This window comes from Thunnus albacares, chromosome 19, assembly GCF_914725855.1.
Source record: "Thunnus albacares chromosome 19, fThuAlb1.1, whole genome shotgun sequence".
Classification (NCBI taxonomy): Eukaryota; Metazoa; Chordata; class Actinopteri; order Scombriformes; family Scombridae; genus Thunnus; species Thunnus albacares.
The window spans coordinates 11829162-11854891 of record NC_058124.1 but is presented as its reverse complement, the minus strand read 5'-3'; the positions used below and the strand labels follow the sequence as shown (position 1 = coordinate 11854891).

The 25730-nt window shown below is 42.4% G+C and overlaps 2 protein-coding genes across 4 annotated transcripts; one reads left to right on the top strand and one right to left on the bottom strand.

Annotated features, from left to right (window-relative positions):
- Positions 1-379: 379 nt before the first annotated feature.
- Positions 380-4762, top strand: btd (biotinidase). 2 transcript variants are annotated; one of them, XM_044334917.1, is made up of 7 exons: positions 380-700; positions 922-1082; positions 2057-2206; positions 2381-2535; positions 3445-3622; positions 3718-4293; positions 4373-4762. In XM_044334917.1, the coding sequence occupies exons 2-7, from the start codon at positions 1029-1031 to the stop codon at positions 4643-4645; spliced, it is 1386 nt and encodes a 461-aa protein (XP_044190852.1). In that variant the 5' UTR covers positions 380-700; positions 922-1028; the 3' UTR covers positions 4646-4762. The 2 variants fall into 2 exon arrangements, with proteins under 2 accessions (XP_044190852.1, XP_044190851.1); XM_044334916.1 differs by having other exon boundaries at positions 380-1082.
- LOC122969320 (serine/threonine-protein phosphatase 6 regulatory ankyrin repeat subunit A) lies at positions 4741-25502 on the bottom strand. 2 transcript variants are annotated; one of them, XM_044334915.1, is made up of 29 exons: positions 25194-25502; positions 16742-16825; positions 15836-15914; positions 13508-13578; positions 12747-12947; positions 12586-12673; positions 12271-12413; positions 11992-12099; positions 11804-11908; positions 11137-11215; positions 10822-10936; positions 10407-10489; positions 10262-10325; positions 10066-10134; positions 9743-9883; positions 9497-9608; positions 9298-9324; positions 8806-8880; positions 8462-8663; positions 8191-8278; positions 7921-8038; positions 7580-7799; positions 7382-7469; positions 7208-7291; positions 6955-7103; positions 6786-6868; positions 6431-6513; positions 6229-6320; positions 4741-6068 (listed from the first exon to the last, which is right to left on the bottom strand). In XM_044334915.1, the coding sequence occupies exons 1-29, from the start codon at positions 25218-25220 to the stop codon at positions 5770-5772; spliced, it is 3177 nt and encodes a 1058-aa protein (XP_044190850.1). In that variant the 5' UTR covers positions 25221-25502; the 3' UTR covers positions 4741-5769. The 2 variants fall into 2 exon arrangements, with proteins under 2 accessions (XP_044190850.1, XP_044190849.1); XM_044334914.1 differs by lacking the exon at positions 25194-25502 and adding an exon at positions 18805-19480.
- Positions 25503-25730: the final 228 nt, after the last annotated feature.

Genomic DNA, 25730 nt, shown 5'->3' with positions numbered 1-25730 from the left:
AAATACATTGGTGTGACAGGTGGAACATGAAACTTAAAGGACACACATAAATCATGCTGTTTCAACTGAAAACTGTTCAGTTTGGGTCCCCACACTGAACAGTTCCGCATCACTTTTCATGACTGATCTACATAAACAAGCTACTGAACTGCTGTTCAACTCACATGCAGCGAATGTAATCTGCGCCACGGTCCCCATAGATGTAGGGCCGCCTTGGCGCATCACTTTCCGGGCTGCGTTGAACACATAAGCCCCGGACAGGAGCAAACCACCGCCGGAGACGAGCCGGCAACTCCAGCAGTTCTTGAGCATCTGGTTGGATTTTGACACCGGGGCGTCTGCTCCTCTTGCTGCTGCTTCTGGTGCTGCTGACATTGTACTGCAGGACGTGAGCTAATGCTAATGTTAATGTTAATGTCAATACACTAATATAAGAGCGTATGGAAACGTCAAGCGAGCTGGAAGTCTGTTTCTTCAAATTGCCCTTAAATGCTCAAACATTAAGCACAAAGCTCATTACAGACGTTTCTCATGCTGTTATAGTAAAGGTCAGATTTATAGAGTACTTCCGGGTCACATGCTTTATATTTCCTGTTTGGTATTTTCAATATAAAACGCTTTGTTTGTGTCAGCTTTTTTCTGTCCATTAGGCTTTGACAGTGCGACACAGAGAGACGTTTAACTACGACTGCATTAACACGTATGTGAACCCAGTGTAGTTACATCACCTCTAAACCAGGCAATGATTAAACTGAGTCAGCTTTTGTTGACTTCTGCCTGAAGAAGGACTTTGTTCTGACCTCTTTAGTAATGTGGTGTAACTCTAGTCAGGCTGGGTTACCCAATTTCTGTCCCTCAGAGAAGAAACCATGTTTTTCGTCGTCGCTGTGTGGGTCAGTTTGTTTGTCATTGGTCAAACAGAGCCTAGCAATGTGGACTCCTCGTACGTTGCTGCAGTGTATGAACACCGCTTAATCCTGAACCCGGAGCCTCATGTGCCCATATCCCGCCCCGCTGCCCTCCAGCACATGCAGAAAAACCTGGATGTCTACCAGGAGCAGGCTGCCCTGGCTGCCCAGCAGGTATGGAGCAAAGAGACAGGAGCAAAGAAATGTTGCTCATTGCAATAACAACAGAGTTCATGGTATGTCAGGTGCATAACAGCTTTGAAAATCGAGTTAATTGGCTTCCAATTAAAGGATAGGTTCACAAACGTCCAAGTGCGTCCTAAAACAACAGTCAGGAGCCCAACTTAATGATACACGTTTTTCTTGCTGCAATCATTCTTCCTCTTCATACTAGCCATTAAGAGATCCCTTCATTACAATGTAAGTGATGGGGGCCAAAATCCACAGGCCTCCTTCTGTGCAAAAATGTATTTAACGTTTATTATTTAATATGAGGCTACAGTCGACTAAATTATTCAAAATCAATTCAATATCTTTTAAAGTCACTATCTTTTTAGTGCCAAATTCCCTCTTTTTGTTATGGTCCTTCTACTGCAGCTGAACAGGAAAACACTGTCGAGACATAGGGACATTTTTACTAAAAGACTGTAACTGTGGAAGATATCCAAGGTATTTGACTCAGACGATTGAAGACTCGTATAATCTTCAGATTAACTTCCAAATCTCCATCTCCATCACCTACATTGTAAGTGCATTATGAAGGGATCTTCTAATGGTCAGTATAAACAGGAGGAATGATTACAGCAAGCAAAACCTGTCTTAATGTTCATTTGGGCACTTTAAAGTAACTCAACATAAAACTCCTTAGAGTATAAAACAATTTATTTTTCTTGTCAAACAGTAAAACCACATTCCATCATTATTTATTTTTAACTCAGCTGTTTCACTGTTGTGGTCCCCAAACCCTTTAAGTAATGACTCGGTTGCTATCTACTATAAATTGCAGAACATTAACTGTTAACAATTGTGAGGTGTTTTATCTCTCTTAATGTTCACATAAAGAAGTGTGTTTAATACCACAGCAGGTAGGTTAAATTAATCTATGCCGATCACATCTCTCTCTCTCTCCCTCTCTCTCTCTCTTTCAGGGTGCACAGATCCTGGTGTTTCCAGAGGATGGTCTTCAGGGTTTCAACTTCAGCCGTACATCCATCTATAGTTACCTAGAGACCATTCCTGACCCCCAGCAGGAGAGCTGGAACCCCTGCACAGAGCCGGGCAGATACAACAACACTGAAGTGCACACACATTCTTTCAGATTTTACATTTTAAGCATTTAGGTGATATTTGTAAGGTGGCAAGTATTCTGTCTGTTGAGTTACATTGACATGGAGACACCATAGTCTGCTCTGTGCCTTAATTCATGCACAGTCAGAATATAAATCTCATTTGTGTATGGTTGTGTCTCTCAGGTTCTCCAGCGGTTGAGCTGCATGGCTCGTCGTTACAGCCTCTACTTGGTGGCCAATATGGCCGACCTGCAGCCCTGCACCCTGAAGACGGACCACTCCTCCTCCTCCTGTCCCCCTGATGGACGCTGGCAGTTCAACACCAACGTGGTTTTCAGGTGCAATGCAGACCTTCAAATACACTTTAGAAGCATTTCAGCTGAAGTCCAGCAAGTACAAAAATGTGTCATTTCCTCCAACTAGTGTGATCCAACAGCTACAGACAGAAACATGATGAATAATCTGAGGTCAGTGACATAAAGTAACTAAGTACATTTACTCAAGAACTGTACAATTTTGAGGTATTTGTACTTTACTAGAGTATTTCCATTTGATGCTACTTCATACTTCCACTTCTACATTTCAGAGGGAAATATTGTACTTTCTATTCCACTACATTTTTCTGACAGCTTTAGTTACTTTTCAGATGAAGATTTGACACAATGGATAATATAACAAGTTTTAAAAATACAACACATTGTTAAAGATGAAATTAGTGGTTTCCAACCTTTTTGGCTTTTGATGTCTTACAAAGAGCAGTGTGTAGTCGGGGTCACATTTGTCTATGAGTTGCTGAAAACAGATTTGTGTATCAGAACTTTGTTTTTTCTTCTTTCCCATTAATCATCTCACAACCCCTCAGATTTATCTGGACCCTTTGGAGGGGCTCGACCCCTATGTTGGGAACCACTGGACTAAACTAGCAAACTGTATATAAAGTAGGTCAAACTAGCTCCACCTCCAGCAACTGCAACAGTAACATGCTGCTTACACGCTGATGCTTCAGTATTAATGATCTAATGATGTCATATATAATAATATATCAGTCAGAGGGACCAAACCACTACTTTTATTTTAATACTTTAAGTATGTTTTGCTGCTAATACTAAAGTACTTTTACTTAGGTAGGATTTTTCATGAGCAACCTTTACTTGTAATGGAGTATTTTATTTTGCTGTATTGGTCTGAATATTTCTTCCACCACTACCGAAGGTTAAAAATCAAGGCTTCCTCATGGTTTCATACAGCTCAGATGGCCTGTTGGTAGCACGCTACCATAAACAGAACCTCTACTTCGAGGACGCCTTTGACATGCCGCCACAACCAGAGATCATCACATTTGATACACCTTTCGCTGGGAAGTTTGGCCTTATCACCTGCTTCGACATCCTGTTCCACATGCCTACTGTTACCCTGGTGGAGAAGGTAAGAAAATATATACACATCCCTGCTCAAAATGTATAACCAACTCTACACTCCTGTGTTTGGTCTTCATCTGCCCTGATCTAACTCTCTTTCAGGGTGTGCGTCAGGTGATCTTCCCCACAGCCTGGATGAACCAGCTCCCTCTGCTGGACACAATCCAGTTCCAGCAGGCGTTCAGCCTGGGTGCCAACGTCACCCTTCTTGCAGCTAACATTCGTGATGACCGACTGATCATGACAGGAAGCGGCATCTACACCCCTTTTTCTGCCGTCTACCACCACGCCCAGAGAGGAGACCCAGAGGAAGGCAGGCTGCTAGTAGCCAGGGTGCCAGTTTTAGACCCAGTGCCGGTGAGGCAGAGCGTGGCCACAGAGGAAGGGGATGTTCGGAGTGAGTCCACATCATCTATAGCTACAGACTCAAGGTTCTGCCACAAAGACAGCTGTTTTGATTCTCCTCCTCCAGTCGCTCCCTCCTCCACCTTCACCTCATCCATGATGTACGACCCTTTTAAATTTATCCTCCTTAACGACACAGAAGGAGAACTGAATGTGTGTGATGGCACTTTCTGCTGTCACTTGCAGTACCAGCGCTTAAAGAGCAGTGAAGAGCTCTACGCATTTGGAGCATTTGCTGGAACACACACCGTCAACGGACGTTACGCTCTGCAGGTAGGGACTGAGAATAATTTGGGACATTTAAAACTGCTTTAAGTGACACTTGTCACATTTATCTTATCTCTGTCTACAGGTGTGTGCAGTAGTCCGCTGTGCAGGGTTGGACACCAGTTCCTGTGGACAGGAAGTGGAAGATGCAGAGACCAAAATGGATTTCCTCTTGGAGGGGAAGTTTGGGACCAAATATGTGTACCCGTCAGTTCTGGCTAGCCGTCTGGTCCTGGAGCAGCCACAACATCTGGAGAAAAGTGCAGATGGCAGGGTGACTATGAAACATTCAAACATGACAGGTGGCCTGGTCACTGCCTGTCTGTATGGCCGCATGTATCAGCTGGACAATGAATGAACTGAGATACATCTGATTATAAAAAAAAGAAATTGTCTGATCAAAGTTGCACACATTTATATTCTGTCACATTATTTGAAACCTCAAAAAAAAAATAAAAACAAATATCTTTATTCATTCATTACTCAATCTTTACAAACATTGCACCAAGTAGCGTTCATCCTCTGCCTGAAAGTTGCTTGTTCCTAAAAAGGCAATATTTATTAATTTCTTACTCTCTCTCACACTCACACAAACACACACACACACTGTCTCACACACAGATACACAGTGTCAGCCACTTTTCCCTGTCTCCAGTACAGTACACAGACGTTAAGTAGTTACAGCATTGCAAGTTAAAAGTTCCTTGGGGCCGCTCATTCGGGTGGTTGACTGACTGACTCCTGAACTGATCAACAGTAAATAGTTCTTACATCCACCTGCTGTCAGAATCAGCTCCCGAGGATTCAGTCTCTCTCCGCTCAGAGTAAATTCATAGGATTCAATGATGACTTCCTCTTCTAGGAATTGAGAAGTGGTTCAAAAACAATGACCTGGCGTTACCAAGTCTCAGGCATCAGTGTCTGTCGTGACAGCTTGAAGAAGAACTCAAAAGTAAAGTAGGGAAAAGAGTTAATTTATCACCTGGTCCCATAAGATTGTCCCTCTCTTTTTCCCTTAGACAATCATAGTCCTCTGAGCTTTTCCTCAGTAAATGCTCTTGTATCAATAGTTGAAGAAAAACGGTGAAAAGGCTTGAAACAACTCCAAAAAGATATCAGCAAAGAGGAGCATCATTTAAAAAGAAATATGACATTGCTTTATATTTAAAAAGACACTGGTCATTTTAATGACCATCCAGTGATACTGTCTGAAAGAAATGTAGTGTGTATTCACCTTATTCTATATTTTAGTACATTTTCTTCCCCATGGGTATGCACCTTAAGGAAACAAACATCTGGTTTACAACATGGGTTCATTTCAGATTTGAAGGCTTACTAAAATAATAATAATCCGCACACACTGGCTCCATTTTCTCCCTCTTTCCTCTCCTTTTGTCCCTTGTCAGTGATCTATTAAGGCTCCTGAGTGGCTGGCTAGCCTGCCAGAATTGTGAGTCTCTGTCCCATGGCAGGGGTGTGTCGTCAGTATGTCTCTGAATCTGAGTCATTCAGTTCATCATCACCAGAGATGGAAGACAGCAGGCGCTCCGGCCTGCAGTAGGACGCGTGGTCAGGCCTCAGAAGAGGCGGGTTGTCAAAGGCCACGCCTTTGGAGATGTGGTTGGAGGTGGGGTGATGGTTGATGACTGTTTGAGTAAGAGAGAGTGCAGGCAAAGTTGCTATGGTGACCATAGGTGAGGTGGGCATCATGGAGTTGAGGATGAGGGCCAGGCAGTCAGCAACATCACGGTTGGGAGCGCAGGCTAGAGCTGGAGTGTAACCTAGAGATGAGAGAGAAGCAAGAAAGAAACACTGAAGGAGTGAGTGTGTGTGTGTGTGTGTGTGTGTGTGTATGTGTGTGTGTGTGTGTGTGTGTGTGTGTGTGTGTGTGTGTGTGTGAAGAGTGAAACATGGGCTAAAGCAGTAAGAATGAATGCTGACCATTCTCATCCACTGCTAACACGCTGGCTCCTTTCCTCAGAAGTTCCTGGACAACCACCGTCAAACCCTTTCTGGCTGCGACATGCAGGGGTCTGCAGGGAGATGTGGGGAGATATACTGTTAAAATAAAGCCAACATGAGGTCAGTAGGTCACCTTGCTGTACAGCTGAGGGTCTGCCTGCAAACTGACAGGACTACGTACGTCCGGAGAGCAGCGTTGGTGCAGTTGATGAGGTTCCTATCGCTGATCTTCTCCAGAATCAACAAGGCACTCGTCTCATGACCCTGACAGGAGCAGAGAGCAACAAAGTGATGGACAGTGAAAAACGAAGTCTTGCATATCATAAAAGTACAGTCCTCCCTCCACCAACTTGGCCATCATTAATTATTGAGAACCACTTTTAAGAAGGTTCTGTTTTACCTGGAACATTTATCTTACTTTCCTTGTCCAACATGAAGGACAAGTTTGCTTTGCAGAACATTAAGGAATCTATAATTCAACATGACCAGTGAATGAAGAGGCATCTCCCTCCTCGGTATATATGTGTGTGTGTTACCTTGCTGCAAGCCAGATGTAAGGCTGTGTTCCTGTTGTTATCCTGTAGTGTAAAGTCTGCTTTGGCACTGCTCACCAACACCTCTGCAACACATGAACGGAGATGGTTATATGTCAAAACTTTAGAAATCAAAGACCAACACTGTATTTGTGTCAGTAGGTGTACTGACCCACAGCGTTGGTCTGTCCGTTAAGAGCAGCCATCATCAGCGGTGTCCTGCGCGTGTGCGTGTCAACTACGTTGGCCTGAGCTCCGTGGCTCAGCAGCAGGGAGACGCACTCGACGTGGTCCGAAAAAGCTGCGGCGTGAAGGGGGGTCCTGCGTCAACAAGAACATGGTTAACGATGTAAGAACGGAGCTTGTGCTCACCCTGAACAACTCATAAAAACATGATGTCGTTTGAGTCTGTTTGCATCTCTCACCTGCCCTTGGAGTCAGTGGTGTTGATGATATTAGTGCCCAGGGAGTCAATTAACATCTCAGCCACTCCCTCGTTATCGTTCATACTGAAACACACAACACATACTGTCACATACCCTCAAACCAGAGTCTATCTGCATGAAAGCATTAATGAAAAAACAAACACATTGTCTTACACAGCACAGTGCAGTGGGCTGAATGCGTTGCCCTTAATCTTCTTGAAAACCTCCTGGTCTAACAACACCTCCACACACGCATCATATCCTAAAGAGAAAGAGAGGAAAAGATGAGAGAAGTAGAAAGAGCGGAACAGACATAAAACAGATTTCTCCTTCAGACAGAAACCCAAATGATGTTTTCAAGTGTTTCAGTACCGTTGTAGCAGGCCCAGTGCAGTGGTGTGTAGCCCTGGTTGTCAGTGAGGTGTGTGTGAGTGTGAGAGGTGCTGGTAGCCTGCAGAAGGGCACCCAGGGCACCGACCCGGCCGCAAGCAGATGCCAGATGAAGAGGGGAGCGGCCCTGAATGTCCCTCACACACACACTGGCCCCCCGCTGGAGCAGGGCCTCCACACACTCCTCCTGGCCTGTCGCTGCCTGTGTGGAAAAAAAGGATCATGGAAAATACTCTAAATGGTAAATGATTAAATAATTCTTATAATATAATAGAATATGACAATATAATTGCAATTTTAGTGGATATGTTTGACTATCTCACCCCTCTATGTAGGGCCGTCCTGCCCCAGCGGTCCTGAGCCTCTACATTGGCTCCTTGACTGAGTAGGGAGTACACACACTCTGTGTGTCCATTCACTACTGCCAACATCAGAGGGGTCCTTTACAAATTGTGGAAAAATGACAACACACAATAACATTGTTTATTTTATTTACTGTTCAAGTGAAACTACTTACAAATGAGTAGTAAAATAAACTCACAGAAAGCCTCAAGCTTAAGCTACTTTGTCTACGCACACACATACACACTCACTGTCCGTTGGTGTCCTTTATGTCCACATTAATGTGTTGGTCGTTGTTGCTCATGAGCAGGCGCAGGCACTCTGGGTGTCCATTCATAGCTATGGCAGATACACACACACACACACACACTGGGTCATGACCTACATTATTAAAATAACAACAGATTTTCCTTTCTAACAGCCACACAATAAAACCCACTCATGTGATGTTAAGGCATTTCAACAAAACTATTGTACGTGTCTGGGGGATTTCCTGCTTATATATACACATTATATGTATACCTGCAGCATGTATAGCCGTCTTTTTGTGTGTGTAGTCACGGGTCATGGGTGAGGCGCTGTGGTGCAGCAACAGGGAGACACATTCCTGATGACCCCTGGAGCAGGCCAGGCTGAGGGGGGTCCGGCCCTCTGGGCTGCGAACGTCCACATCCAGCAGGGAGGACAAGAGGACCTCTAATGCGCCACAGTGTCCGTGGTATGCCTGGATGAATGGAGGATACATACACACACACACTTGATTTATGTTAACTGGTAATGTACCTGGTCAAAGATGGCTAGATAAAGAGAGAGTTAACTTGGCAGAGATACAAACAACCTAATACAGACACAATCCTTGAACTCACCGCCAGGTGGAGTGGGCTGATAGGAGCCTGACTGTCTGAATCACTTAGCATGTCTGTTCCTGATGTCTCCATTAACTGAAATAGTGAGGCGGTTCACATATTACTCATTTCAGAACAAGGTTTACACAATATGTTTATGTTTACAAATAAGTCACTGCCATAGTTGCATTACAGAATAAATTGGTCATGGTCACATTACTCTGTATTATTAACAATGCTGAAGCAGTTGCACCAGAGAGAGACAGTGCTTTGCAAAAGCATGTGTCTCGACTAATTTTAGGTTAAAAAAGAAAAATCTTTCTTGTGATTGTATTGTTAGCTAACCAATAACAAGATAAAAGAGGTTTCACAGTAGCTCCATCTGCCCAGCAGATGATCTGTCACTCTATTCCCCATCTGTCCAGCAGATGGAGCCACTTTCACAAAGAGTCACTGTAAGGGCACACTGAGTAAGGTGCATATAATGAGTGTAAGTATTAGATAAAACCTTACCACATCAAGAGGTGTTTCACTCGCCATCTGAAACAAACACATACAAAGTTTGCTTGTGATATCATGACATTTTTTGGAACTGAGCTTTTGCTACAATTTTAAAACCTTTAAGACATGGAAGTGAACATATTTATTTAGTTTGCATGATTTGCAGGTTTTCTAGAAACACATCTTCATTCACGGTGGTAGGTGGACCCACCAGTTCCAGGCAGAGTGTGCGTCCATAAGCTGAGGCATAGTGCACCGCAGTGTTACCCTGCTTGTCCCTCACTCCTGGATCAGCATTGTTCCTCAACAGGTACTCCACACATCTGTCAAATACAAAACAACATTCAGAAACAAACAAGAGAAGGAAAATACATTTCTGAGCGATAACCTCCATCTGACATTGAGGATTCTTTGGGTACTTTACTATTAGTTGGATCAATTAAACAATAGAACTTACTTTCCATCCATGTCAGCTGCAGCAGCGTAGTGCAGAGGGCTGCAGCCTCTCTGGTCCAGCTCATTGATGCTTGCCCCGGAGCCCACCAAGGCAAACACACACTGGTAGTTACAGTTAGCTGATGCATAGTGTAGTGGAGTCCTGGGATGGTCAGAGGGATAATATTATTATCTGTGCCAGTGAGGATTTCATATTCTCACTCTACTACTGTCTTCAGCTCTTGTTATTTTATTTCTTTTCCTAGCAGTCATGTTTGCACTATCGTTGTGACCCCTGCACTCTATTGGCTTAACATCAAAAGAATTAAACTTTGCTTAACTCACCTTCCAAAGTTGTCTTTCCTGTTGAAGTCTGCACCTATGTTTAACAGCAGATTCAGACACTCTAGGTTCCTGGTCAGAGAGACAGCATCAGTAGATTTTATTGACATACCAATCTATGGAAATTGCAGGGAAATTATTTCATTGAATTAGAGCTTATGAAACAATAGAAAGGTGGTGAGCAGGAATAATGACACACCCTCCAGCTGCAGCAGCATGTAGACAGGTCCTTCCAAAGTCATCAGGGGTGTCTATGTCAAATCCTGAGCAAATATGCAAACAGCGTCAATTTTGGTGTCAACTAGGTGATTCCAGTGAAAAGAAAGGCATCAGCATTAATGTACCTGAGGACAGCAGCTTCCTGCAGCAATCTGAGAAGCTGCTGAGAGCTGCCAGGTGTAGAGGGAACATCCCGTGAATGCCTCTCCTGAAAAGATAAAAGGTATAGAAGACAAGTCATTGCATGACATGGAGGGTATTTTGCATTTAGAATGATAGAAAAAAAAGAAAAACCATTGAAAGAGAGGTTTATCCCAAGTTTAAACATGTCCTCAGGCTTTATAATGTTTTCATTCATACGCCAAGAGGAATTTGTTTAACACTAATAAGGCTCATTAGTAGAGCGACAATAAAAAATTCAAGAGTGGAAAGTTATTGTTCTAAAGTGGAAAAATCATGGAAATGTGCTTCTTATCACTGAAGCGTAGATTACATTGAATGCGAAGATTCACAGATGATTAAATGTCAGTTGCTACTAACTTGGCGGTGTTGGCTCCATGTTTGACGAGCGCTGTGATGATGAGCTCATGGCCGTAGCGGGCAGCAATGTGAAGGGCAGTGTTTCTGCTCTTGTCCTCACAATCAATCTCAGCTCCTACACACATATAAATAAAAGAGATATATTTAAGTATTCCCATGAAAACAACATAAGGACCTGCAGCAAAAAAAAAAAAAAAAATGGATGAAAATCATTTTGCATATTGTGCCACACATGAAGAACATTTATAATCACTACCCGCACATGCAAATTTCACTTCAGTCCTAAAGCAGACAGCACACTGTAGGAGCTCTCACCATTTTGAATGAGGGCCTGCGAGCAGGAGAACCTGCCATGGGTAGCTGCCATGTGGAGGGGAGTCTTCCCATCCTTACTCTGGACAGATGGAGGGAGAGATGGGGGAGAGGCAGAGAGGGATAAAAAACATGATTATGATTTTTCTAATAAGTCTAAATATCAGCGTTGCAGTACATGTAGAGGTACTTTAGACGTTCATTACTCTCGCTGCTGTAGTGTTATAGAGAGCTCAGAATTAGCAAAAGCTATCTGAAGACCCCCCTGTGGACGACACACACACCCACACACATATTCCCAGAACAGCTTGCAGCCTGAGGGAGCCACCCCCCCTCCCCCTTCATCTTCCATATGGCCGTGCATCTTGAGGCTGCGGGAACCTCATATCAGATTCCATCTGAGCTACCAAAGTGTTAACAACACTGTCATTTCAACTTTCTGGTAGCTACTGAGCAACAAACAAGCATACATGTAAGTAGGAGGTTTCTGTTGATTACAGTCTATTAAAAATTGGAATCATAGGAATATTTTGGCTTGGAGACACATGCTGACACATGATCACACATGCTTTTATTGATATATTTATATGGCTCATTTTTATACATTCATATAACCTAAATAGACAGGAAACACAATTCCTGAGCTAAACTTTCATGCATATGGACACACCCTCATGTTGATGTGAGCTCCGTGGGCCAACAGCAGCTCCTGGCACAGTGCCCCCTGACGTGAGGAAGAAGCAAAGTGGAGAGCAGAAAACCCCCTCTCATTCACCTGGAGAAAAGGTAACAAAGGTATTAAACACACATAATTACCACACCTCACTCTATCTCAAACACAGAGACTCACACACGCACCTGGTTGACGTTAGCCCCGGCCTCGATCAACTCGCCGACCACCACATCCTGTCCGTTGTAACAGGCCAAATGGAGTGGAGTGTTACCATAGGCATTCACCTCATTCACCTAAGCAGAGAGAGAGAAGCAGTCTGTGTTTATGTGTGATTTTTGAGGAACACAGTGTTTTTTGTATTTTAATTTTAATACGACATTAATATCATCTAAAATATCTTGTTTATTTTATATTTTAGTTTAGCTAGGTTAATGCGTGCATAGTATATGTGTATGTGTACTGACATGGACCCCCAGGCCCAGCAGGTAGTGCACTGTGCTGCTCATGCCACTGGAGGAAGCTGCATGGAGTGGGGTATAGGCCTTCTTGTCCTTACAGTCGACCTCTGCTCCACTGGCCACCAATAATTTCACCACCTCCAGGTGACCTGAAACACATTAGGAAGGGGAGAGTATGAGTCAGATTCAGTCCAGTCCAGACATGTTCATTTTTACCTCAACTAGGGGAGTTAGCACACATAGCGAACAGTATGTAGGGCCAGTGGGAGACAGAGGGTTTGTCTAGTCTGATAATAGAACCCCACATTACAACAATCTTACCCATGTAGGCTGCCCAGTGGATGGCTCTCCTGTCCTTCTTGTCAAATGCATTAATGTTGGCACCTCTGGACAGCAGCAACTTCACCATCTGTCACACAAAAGGAATTGAAAAAGGTGCTGTCGTGTGTGTCTTTGTGTGTATTTAAGTAAAAGAGACCAACCTCTACGTGTCCACTGAAGGCAGCGTGGTGCAGGGCAGTGCGTCCTGCCCGGTCAGACACATTGACATTGCTGAGCAGTGGGACCAGTGCCTCAGCACAGCGTACTGCCTTGTTACTAGCAGCTACATGGAGCGGCGTCTGCCAGTTCTTGTCCCGGGCGTTAACATCCGCACTGTGCTTCAGCAACACCGCCACTGCATCCTAGACGGAGAGGACATAGGTCAGATTATGCAGACAGAAGGTCTATTTTCTAACATGCCTCAGTGTTCTGACAAAGCACATGTGAGGGAGTGCAGGTAGCTTGGTTGTGTGTGTGGGTGGTTTTAAAAGTCTTTGCTATTCTTAGGGTGTTTTCATACCAGCAGCAAGGAGCTGTGTTAGAGTGGGCATGTTGCCCAAGACCGGGCAGGGTAGGTAAAGAGATTTAAAGCTTTATCAAACACCAACACACTGCACAGTGAATATATCCAATTGTCCCTTTTCGGTCAGATTGTACGATTTTCATGGTGGCATTCTTTTCAATCTCATGACTATGAGGTAAGCAGAAAGTAAGCACAATGCTGCAAAGATTTTTTTCCCCCACAGTGCTATTTTGATTAGGAAATCCCCCTTAGACAGGTCGAATTAGTCTATCAGATAGTCATAATAACCAAGTTATGAAACTCATTTCATTACCTGTGACAAAGGGAAAAAGAGACACAGGATTGCAGTAGTCATTCGATAGAGTACAAATTAGTGTGTGTGTTTGTGCAATTTGTTACCTCACTACAAGAGGCGACAGCTCGGTGAAGAGGAGTCAGCCACTTATTATCTTTGGCATTAACTCTGGCTCCTTGGATGAAAAGAGAGTTTGAGAAAGAGAGAAAGAAGAAGAAAGATAAATGTAAACATTAGCAGATACAGCAGAGCTATACAAGGTGAAAACCTGAAAAAATGTCTGCTCTTCAAAAATTACATTGTACGACTAAGACGAAGAGTAAAAAGCTTAAACACACATTAAAAGTCTAAAAGGCTCTTTTTTTCATGACTTATGGGAGAGGGGGAGGGGGGGTCTTGTGAGCCAATAGTGCCTGGAAGATATAAAACTCCCATGATCCTGTTTGGCACAGCTTGGGGGTTAAAATAGCCCTGAAACTGCACCTGTTGCTATCTCTTCACATTATTGAGAAACAGTAAACACACACTAGCACACACACACACACGCACAACCACCTTACACCCTACGCTTGTGTTGACCCCACCTCATAGAAGGCCAAGCCGGTATAGACCCTATCAGATGATTGATAAATCACAAGCAGTGTCACCAGTCACCCAGAGACAGAGTGATAGTCACGGAGGAGTGAGCAGATATGCAGATAAAAATAGATAATTGTCTTGTTTTTGAATTTGTTTCACATTAAAATAGTTGAAACGGGTGATATCGTCTTAAAATAAGGCAGATTAATCCACTACATTAGCATCCAGCTCAAGTTATTCTAGCATTTCTCTTAAGGTGAACTTATCTTAAGATACTGACAAGTATCTTACTCACTCGCAATGGTAGATTTTATCACTCAACAAAAGTGCAATGTGAGTCTGATTGATTCATGAATGAATGTGCAGGAATTAATTAATCCATGAGAGTTTATATGGATGAAACACACAGCTAGATGAATAGAGGAATGGCTGCTACTAGCTTGTGTGGATGTGGATGGATGAGTAAACTTTCAAATAGAAATAATACTAGAGGTGGATGTGTGTTCAATAGAATGGACTGCTGAACAGGTTGACAGAATGTAGTTAGCGCAGCTGTACTGTAGTATTTCAGGGCTTTCCACAAGGATATGGAGTAACTAGCCAGTGGGAACAAGTAGCCAGCCAGGCATGTTCCCCGGGAGAAAAGTTTTGGCCGTAAAGCCCAAAATTGGTGGCCTCTGGCACATTCCAATGCCTCTATTCCAACTTATACACTGTTCTTAATTACTGCATATTTTAACGAGTTTGCCTACCCGATTGTAAACATGTAGTGAATTATTGTAAAGGAGAATTAGGCTTCTTGTGCATTTTAGCTCACACAGTCTGCAAATAGCTATTAATATTTAAAACTACGCCTATTCCTGACTGATCAGAACTTTTATAATTAAGAATCATTAGACCTTGTAATTATTTTTTAATTATTCATTGACATCTTCACTGTAAGGTTTATCAAGACATGTCACAGTGATAGTAATGTATTGTTTTACTAGTACCATAAATGCACTCTCATTCAATGAAAATAAACAAGGTTATTTTAAGGGGGGACATGTTTTTAATCCCATGTCTTATCTAGGTTATGTATTGGTTTTAAATTAAATTATTTATAAAATAAACCTATGCCAAAAATAACTAACAAAACATGTGAATCCCTTGACTCAAATCATGTGAGTCTACTGAATCAACTCAACTTCTAGTCATCTTCGTCTTCATTTTTATCTTTACTATCATCCTGAGTGTGAGGCTGACACATACCTTCATTTTCCTGTTACTTTGACGTCATTGCCTGTTTTAGTGTGTGTTTGCAATTTGGCTTAGAGATGACTCTGCTCTAAAAAGTGCATTGTAAATAAAAGATAATTAATTAGTTTGTTCATTCATTAAGCCCATAAACCTTTGTGTGGCGTTTATGGAAAATGCAGCGCTTTCAGTGGACTTTTTTTAATAGTTACTGCGCAATCATCAAGTTTCTGCCACCGGTCTTTTCCAAAGTAGCCCATTTAATGAGGATGTCCCCTGTCTGTGCAATCAATGCAATTCTTAATGTGTTTTGTCTCTGCTCTTTAGTTGGCAGGACACAACCTCTCAGCTGAGTGCACACACACACACATTCATATTGATCATGTAGGGGTGGGACTGATAGAGACAGATAGGCACATTTCTCTACCATCATGCTTGCATTGTTTTGAAGCGGAGACTAGTGGTCGTAAATGTACACGCATAGCAAATTGCAACTTGTTAATCAAAACTATTTTATTAGAATCAAAATTTAATATAATTAAGTAGCCGGCTAGACTTAAATAAGTAGCCGGCGGTTTAGCCAGCAGCTAGTGCTCATGGGAAGCCCTGTTGTTTACCTGAGAGGATGAGCAGTTCAATGATCTCAGCGTCTCCCAGGTAGGCTGCAGCATGCAGAGGCGTCCGCTTCTCATTGTCCTGACAGAGGATCCCACAACAGAGAACAGCACACGTTTAAGTATGTGTATTATTTCTCTTTTTCATGCAAACATAAGCCTTGTGACACATGCTCATACACAAACAGACACAATGAATGAGTAAAGGCACAAATCACATGCCGAAGCAAAATCTATAGACCTCACACTGCTGCAAACCGCAAGAAACATGAGACTAGACCCACTAACAGAAAATGTCTGTCATCTGTTCACTTGTATTCTTTCCTTCCCTCCATCACGTCAACACACCCTGCTGCTGCACCCCCGCCCCTCTCTTTCAGTGCAGTAGAGAGCAATCAGCAGAGTGGGGCTATAAACAAATGTCATGTGACTGCAACAGGCCCGGGCCAGTGTTGCTGACTCCAGGAAGACTCAGTGTGATGACCCCAGCATTATAGTCCCACAGAAAGACAGTAACGCAGAGAGAAAAACAAAGCATAGGACAGAATGATGTGTAAACTGAGAAAATGTGTTCTGGGGCCAGAAAGCGAAAGTAATGAGAGAAAAAAAAAGGAGCTAAATCAGGTGAAGGTTATGTCCTTAAACAATAGGAAGTGATGGAGTGTCAGGAACAGTTTATGTGCCCTGCCCTGGTTGACAGTTACATAAGATGGGTAAAGTAAGAAGCTGCCTGAAGGCATTTTCAGTCAGTAAAGAGATGAATAGGAGCTCAGATCAATAGTAACCTTGGTCCTTGTTTATATGGTATGTGTTTGAGGCTACAATGTGAAAGACAGATACGCAGGGGTGCAATCTGAACAAAACTATCAAATAAAATGGGTGAAAAGTACCGAGAAGAGTGTGACTCACCTGAATATTGACATCCTCTTTCTTGAATATGAGGGAGCGGACTTCATCTGGGTCCACGTTGAAGATGGCTCTCAGCAGAGACGGCTACAGAGACCAAAAGAAAAGCTGATGTTACACTACTACATCCTAGATTTGTAAGGCAGTAATTTTCTATGCTGACGACTGTGTTATCAGTAAGAGTTATGAGCGTTAAAAGTGGGAGAGTTGTCTGTGTGTGAGCGCTTGACTCTCACACACAGATGCTATAATCCCAGGCCCTAGGTCACAACAGGCTGTAGATCACTGATTTGTTTATGACATGTAGCATACACACATAAGCACACACCCTCATATAAATGTTTGAGTGCGTGAAGGGTTAAAGCTGTGCTCTGTCGTTAGTGGTGCAAGGCCAGCTGATAACCATGTAAATAGCTATGTAAAAGACAAGCGGAATGTGGACGAAAATGACAGGGTTATTATATTCAAACATTTCCTCTGCACAACTATTTATTGGAGCAATAAACAAGTTATACAAAGAGTAGATGACAAATTCCCCCAGTGGGAGGAGGCTGCAAATGAATAAGAGATACAAAAACACCCGGAGCACACTTTTTTATTATCATTTCTCCTCTTAGTCACAGCTATGCTTGTGTGCACGAATGTGAAAAGTTGGCATGGCAGAATGGTGCCGTCTGATACTGAGTGGGACTCGAAAACAGTGTTGCACAACCCTAATCATTAACCTTCAAAAATTGTTGGTGGGCAACACAGCATTCAAATCAAAGGTTAAAGGAAGTGGCACTCTTTTCAGCTCACAATTCAACTCAATACAGTACTCTTGTGATGTATTTATATTTGTGGCTATTTTTATGTCTTTGGGCGTTTTTTATTTTTATCTTGGATAATAAATAGAACCTAAAACATTGAAAATAATTAATTAACTAACATATTATCACATTAAATCATTATTTGTCACTATGAGGGACAAAGTAATTTTATTCAACTTTTCTTATAGCGTTACTCTCTATTTTATGACTATGGCAGAATATTTCTGTTTTCATATGTTTTGATGAGCAATCAGTCTAAGGGAATAATATTAATAATAAACAGTTTACTGTTATTATTGCTTTGCCCTTTGCTGCGGTATTGGTGAAAATGCCTCGATGAAATAAGCAAAATTCCTGGTAGTACATACGACACGATGATGCAGATTTATTGGAGGCTTCAAATGTCAAAGGCCTTCTAAATTATATTGCCGTTCCCTCATTTGCAGTCTATCAAGCACATTAAGTCAATGGAAGCACTGTGTCCATTCATTGGTAACACTTTGTCACTTATGCACCCTTTTCCTAGCAAGTGCTACCAAGGTAAAGTGAGATTTAAGTTATGCCATTCCGTAGTATATAAGTACTATGATATGGACCTGCACCTTACTCTCAGCCACTCTGTTTTCCCCAACCTTCTCTCATTTGATCCATCCTAAAAATAAGCGGGGCTGTCAGACATGTCGGCATCGGTGTCATGCCTATTACACTGATGACCACAGGAATTGAGTCAGGGATCGGAGAAGGTACACACACAAACAGCACGAACCCTGTCATCAGAGCCAGTACATCTTCTGTCTCAGATTGGCCTACCCCCTCCGTACTATACACTTCAAAGAGCAGCTTTCATAGGATGAAAAGACGTATTACCATGTTTCAGTGCTAGGCTTGCCCTTTATACAGACAATGCTGGAGACTACAAAGGCCGAGGCTTTGCTGATAATCTACACAAACCAGCAGTCATCTCATATGGCAGGGCTATATTGGTGACTATACTTGTGCTATATTTAGGATGACATGTGTTGGCAGTGCATTGTATTTTTATGAAATGGGCTGTGTAACTGTGTTCTTCAGCACAGGTTTAAACTTCGGGCCAGGTATGAGAAGTGCGGTCGTCTATTTAAAAACCCTGGTGAACGCTGTCGTTCACACAAAAAAAAACTGCATAAACCTTAAACGTGACAAAACCTGTAACAAAGAATTTCAGCAGATTCTAATGCAATCAATCAATGGGGGACTAAACAGAAGGGCCCGTCTCACCTTGTCCTCCTGAGCAGCAGCCCTCCGAGAGGCATGATGGGATCTGCGGTCTGGGGACGATTTGGGCCGAGGAGGTGGGGGTGAAGAAGAGGGCTCATCCTCCTCCACCTCCTCCAGCACCACGATACACACACGACTAGCCCGCTCTGACCGCATCAGGAACAAGCATTCACACACACAGCGACACAATCGCTCACACTCTCACACACACACACACACAAATACACGCTGTTCCCTCTTACATACGTGCACAAATCAGGAGCACAAAGGTCAGCAATAAATCCCATAAACGCGGTGTTGTCCTTGTAAACGCACGCTGCACATCCCGATGTAAAAATCCAAAGTGGAATCCAGCTCTGTCCTTCATCTGCCAGTGTTGCTGTGCTGCATGTCTCCTCTCCTCCTCTCTCTCTCTCTAACCCACACTCGCACTCTCTGTGAGCAGCAGTAGCAGAGACAGCAGGGAATTCCTCTGCGTAATGGTGGCGGTAAGCGGCATGCGGCAGAATGAGCTTGGGCTGCCCGACGGCACACAGGAAGCTACATATCCTCACTGGTGTGCTGCAGCCAGGAACACACGTCAGATGCAGACACACACACACACACACACGCTTGCACAGACTGTGATTAGTGTGGACAGGGGCCGTAGCACCGATGTATGTGTGGGTATGTATCGCTCGTTTCAGGCAGACTGCTGAAGCAAGCTCTTTCAAGAAGAGATAGTGAGGGGGGTGAGGAGGAGGAGGGGGAGGAGGAGGAGGAGTGGGTGGGGAAAGAGGGAGAGAGGAGAGAAAGTGAAAAGGTTAGTAGGATTAGGATTAGGGAAAGGGTTAGAGGGAGGGGAAAGAGAGAGAATAATTGTAGACAGGTAATTAGAGCACTACAACAGACAAAGAAGCCTGAGGATGAATGGAGCGAAGGACAAAGAGGAAGGGCTAAGGACAACAAAGGGCGCAAACTGGTTACAGAAAGTTGACAGACGGACTAGATGACCAAAAGTACAGAATGTGAAGAGACAGAGAGGTAGATAAATAGAAGAGGAAACAAAAGAGAAAAGCGAGAAACACTGGACTATTTTGATGCCAGACTGTTATCAGGTTACTTGCTGGATAATGCCAACGCTGAGTCCCCCATGAAAGTTGCTATCGCTGCTCTAAAAAGTGTAATAACAAAAATGGAAGTGGAATGATGTTGCAGCACTATTGATTCTTGCCATCATCAGTGATCAATGCGATGTTGTGGAATGGGCGAACTTCAGTTCCTGTCTGGATATCTGTATGTGTACATCTGTATCATGATTTATAGATCCTTGTTTTATGGATTCAGTGCTAATCCACTCAAAACAACGCTGACATTTGACTTTGTTGATATATTGTGCATTACAGTAATGGTCGAGCTAAAAAAGACTGTAACCCACACAGCATGGCACAAACATTTTGCACTACAATGTTGTGCTGTTTTTAGAAATTACAAAAAAAAATTTTGATTATAGGTCTGTAATTTCATAAACTTGATACCAAACTAGAAGAAGCCTTTCCTTCTCATAAATGTCAAGAGAATAAAAGAAAATGGATACCAGATCATTGTGCGTATGTGTGTTCCAGTATCGGTGGCATCGCTTCAAAAGTCCCCATCTCCTCATTATAAAACTGGAACAAACTGGCTTTGCCAGAGAATGTGAGGGTAGCTAACAAGACCAGTCTGTACGTGCATGTCTGTGTGTGTTTGTCTCAGTCTCCTTCATATTCAACACAGATCCTAAAAAGAGTAATCTTGCCAAGCCACACAACCCCATTAACTCAGAGGGAGAGATTGAGCAAGGGAGGGCAAATGGGAGAGAGAGAGATTCAGTTGGATGGAGTCTTTCTGCGGGCCTAAATCTGAAGTCTAATGGACTTACCATTTATAATTTTAATATGGAACAACCTCTCTGCTGCTCCAGCAACTGAGATGCCATTACAGAATTGCAGAGGCACAAATAAAATATGATGTTTAAGAAGCAAAACATATAAAACAGACAGCCAATGTTTTGTCTATCCCACTAGCTAACACTGAGTATACTCCCAGGAATGTAGCCCAAAGATATTTACAAAGCAGATTTGTTGTTGTTTGCAATGACTCATTCTGTGAGGTGTGTGTATAGGTCCTATTCACGTGTGTTTAAAGGTGTAAACAGAACTCAAAAGCAAAGCCAAGCTCAGCAATCATGTGACAGAACATGTTTTAAATACAGTGCTGAGTGGTCAACAGCAAACAAGGATGAGTATCCATAAATAAGGACTACAGTCTGACCATGTGTCTGTGTGATGTGTTAAACAAGTTTTTTTCCTGTGTCAGACAAAATGCCTGCTCCATTTATAGCAGTGCTCCTGCAGCGATGGGACACCAGGAAAAACATACAGAAGATAAACCCAATCTCACTGCAACAATGAGAGGATGCAAGCACTCTATTATCACACATACCCAACAACAAAACCCCAGTACAACCTAAGAGCTTTACTCACACATGTGAGTGAAAGTATGCAGCTTGCACTGACCTCTGCTCTGACCCTGCAACAGGATGCAATGGGTGTAATGTAATCCTAGACCAGAAATACAAAGGCCAGCACATGTGGGTGTGTTTGCTGGCACACGTACCCACACACACAGCAGCAATGAAGATGCTGACATCCAGCGATTTCAAAGATTATAAAGATTCAAGAGTGGCTGGTCAGTAATAAAGCTTTGCTGTCATGACATTACATGTATGGTATGCATGCACACTCTGACCATGACAACACATGAATACCCTCACCTTCATGTTGACACTTTTGTGAATGGTGCTACTTTTTATTTCTTTCCAGGACTATCCAAATCATGTATTTATTATACTGCAGTCTATTAATATAGTGCTTGAACGGAATTTGTTGTTACCTATTTTACATTTTAAAAATTTTGGTGATGGCTGATGACATGTGTTGGCTTGGTGGTGTGTATCCTAACTATAGCAGTCACTTAATTCAGAGAATATAAAAAATGGGGACCCAAAGCAATTGCTGCGATTATCAACATATTGCAGATGTATGCATCATGGACACATCTGAGAAGCCCTGAGCATGTAAACAAACACAGAACTACTATACAGTTAGCTCTCTTATGTGCTTGACCTTCTGTTTTTCTTGCATTCTCCACCACCTCTCTGTTCAGGCAGGACCATAGCCTGGCTAGGACACTTCAGCATGCTCCAAAGCTATATGGCGCCCTCTAGAGGACAGTACAAGCCATTGTCAACGATGACATTCACTCTTGTTTCCATTCCTGTCCTCTCTGTGACTATTTTTGCCCCTTTGTCCCATTCTCTGTCAGCAAGCACTACAGAGAACAATGGAGAATAGAGAGGGGGATCTAATCACACACTCTTCCGCTTGTTGCGTGTGTGCTGCCTGCCCGGAAGACTGGTCAGATCAGGCCAGGCCATGACAGGCCACAGAGCTGTACAGTCACTGACCCACTTTGGTTGAAGTTCACATTTTTACCAAACTCCAGAATTACAAAACAGTATTCTACTATGGTACTATAGTATTCATTCTACCATTTAAGCCAGTTCTGAAGTGCATACAGTTGTATGCAAACGTTTGGCCACCTCTTGACAAATAACATATTGGTGATTTTTTAATTGAAAAGATGTAAACGCAGCCTCTTTAGGATATAAAAAAACCCCAATATTTTCTGCAAACATTAATGCATACTACTGCATGTTACTTTTTATGTCATAAATTGAAAAAAGAAATACATAAATCATTATCATCATGTTTGGTCACCTTAAGAAATCTCAGATTCTTTTTACAAAGTCTCAGACCTTAATCAGTTTGTTAGGCCTGAGGAATGTCAACAGTTGTCATTAGGAAATATCAGTTGGTACCAATTTCAAAGCTTTACAAATACTCTGACTCTTCAAACCTTGTGCAAACATTCGGCAACAGTGGGTTCCTCTAAGCAGCTGTGTAAGACTCTGAAATTGAAAGTTATTGATGTCCACAATGCAGGGGAAGGCTACAAGAAGATAGCAAAGCATTGTCAGCTTGTAGTTTCCACAGTGCGAAATGTAATTAGGAGATGGTAGTTTAGGGGAACTGTGGAGGTCCAGATGAGATCTGGAAGATCAAGGAAACGCTCAGAGAGAATTGCTCGTATTCTGGTCAGAAAGGCAAACCACAACCCCCATTTGACTGTAAAAACCTGCAGGAAGATTCAGCAGACTCAGGAGTGGTGGTATACTGTTCCACTGTGCAGCAATGCTTCCTTACCTGCGTCCTCATCATAAAATCCAATGTCAGAAGTATACAACAGAACATCTACAGAAGCCTGATGTGTTTGGAAACAAGTGCTGCAGACTGATGAAGTTAAAATAGAACTCTTTGGCCACAATAAGTAAAGGTTTGTTTGGAGAAAAAAGGAGCAGCATTTCATGAAAAGAATACCTTGTCAACTGTTAAACATGAAGGTGGATCTATCATGCTTTGGGGTTGTGTTGCAGCCAGTGGCAAAGGAGACATTGCACGGGTGGAGGGAAAAATGGATTCCACTAAATACCATCAAATTCTGGAAACAAACATCCTACTGTCTGTAAAAAGCTGAAGCTGAAGCTGAAAAAAGAATGGCTTCTACAATACGATAATGATCTAAACATACCTCGACATCCACCATGGACTACCTCAAGAGAAGGAAGCTGAAGGTTTTTCACAGTCCCCTGATTTAAACATAATTGAAAATATGTGGGTAGGTCTTAAAAGAGCAGTGCATGCAAGATGGCCCGAGAATATTGCAGAACTAGAAGCATTTTCCTTCTTTTAGCTGGCTACAAAAAGTGTTTGCAAGCTGAGATATCTGCCAGAGGGGGTGTTACTAAGTACTGACTATGTATGTAGCGTTTGCTGAAGATATTGTGTTTTTTTCCATATCCTAAAGAGGCTGTGTTTACATCTTTTCAATTGAAAAACCACCAAAATATGTTATTTGTCAAGGGGTGCCTAAACTCTTGCATACAACTGCAATAGGATGACTGAGAATGTGTTTGTCACAATTACTTCAAACAATACAACAAACTATTATTGTCATTTGATTGTATTGAATTTTTCTGTTTAATCAGATAATGATTTAGTCTATAAAATGTAAAAGGCAAATTTGGCAAATTTTGTCTGACTAGCAATTCAAAAACTATTGTATTAAATTAACAATTATATGAAATTAATCTGAATCTGTACCCAGAAAATATCTATTTTTACTTTAAATGATTAATAACTACAAATATCTGACTGATTTTCTGTTAACTAATACATCAGAAGAATATACAAATACTGGCACCAAATGTGATGGTTTCTAGCTGAATAGTAATTGTTTTATTTTATTTTCCTTAATGTGGAAAATCAGAAGGAGGTTCTTAAACAAAATGGCTAGTGAGATTCAGGTGCGTCTGATAGACACTACAATGGCTTTATTGCCTTTAGTTCAGTCCTGTTCACAACAGCTGATTTGAGTTTGTGGATAGTGTCTAATTCATGGACTCAGCTGGAGAGTTTGGAATCAGTACCACCTGCTATTTTAGTCTGACAGCTTCCTTATCCTCGGCAACAGGTGACTGCCCGCAGCTGCCCCAGAGAAAACGAGCAGGGAGCTGAAATAAGACAGCTGACAAAGCAAGCTCCCTGGGTAGAGATCGGCCTGCAGTCAGATGATTCTGAAAAGCGCGATTCAATTCAAAATGATACATTTCACCAGCTTTATATTAACTTTACAACGGGAAATCTTGTCTCGCAAGAGCTCAAAGAGCTGCTAACAGTTACAGAAAGGGAGTTAGCCACCATGTTAATCTCGTAGCTTTCCAGCTGTGTTCAACAGTCCATCATCACCAGAAACAGAAACAAACAGCAACAGTCAAAAACACCGAAGAAAACAGACAAACGACCATGTTGCCATTGTTTTTGTTTTACATGGAACTGGCCGTTTTCATTGAACTAAGTTAACACAAGGCAATAGGTGACGTGACGTTAGCTACGCTAGTTAACTGGTTTTCTGTTTACTGGTAACCGCTAGCTAGTTAGCTAACGTGTCAGATGTCAGTTAACGGTAAGAGCTCAACGATAGCTAACCTAACATTAAGTAACATTAGCTTGATTTAGCCATTGGACCTTCGTTTCTAACTTTTCATTTACCAGACTGTTTTAACTCGCCGTAAACTTTGTTGTTTTATGTAGCCTAAGTTAAGCTACCACTACAATTAAGTTAACAGTCCGTGATATGGCTACATAAAACACTCAAGCTACGAGCTGTGAACTGGTGTTTATCAAAGTGTAACCGGCGAGTTAACATTACGTTAACTGTTGGTTAAACAGATGTATAGTTAACATTACCTGGTCTCGTATCTTCAACACGGCCATATTCCCCGTGTTACAGTAAACGGAGGCAGTAACTCGCCCGGTAGTTGCTGATGATTAACCGGGGGGGAAACTGACTGAGCACAGACTCTCCGGAGTGGAGTCAAACGGTGCAGCTTCCCCTCTTCCTTCCTGCCATAGACAAACTCACCACAACATGGGACAGGAATGACAAAACGGGAAAGTTGGGACCATAACACGGCAGTCAACATACTGCACACAGCATACTGGACATCACTACCATCACTACTAACGACATTAACACCAAGGCCACTGATTGGCTGATGGGACAGCTCCTCTCTGCTGCATTAATCTTTGACTTCCAAACCTTTTATCACTAAACCTGTGATAATATTGTTCACTTATAAATAGCCTGTTACTTTATTGTAACTTGGCAGTGATTCCCATAGTCCACACAATATTGATAATAATTGTGGATAAATATACATTTCAGTTCTGTTATCTGTATATTTCTTCCAATGACATTGACAATTGACCCTTAAACATTAGAGG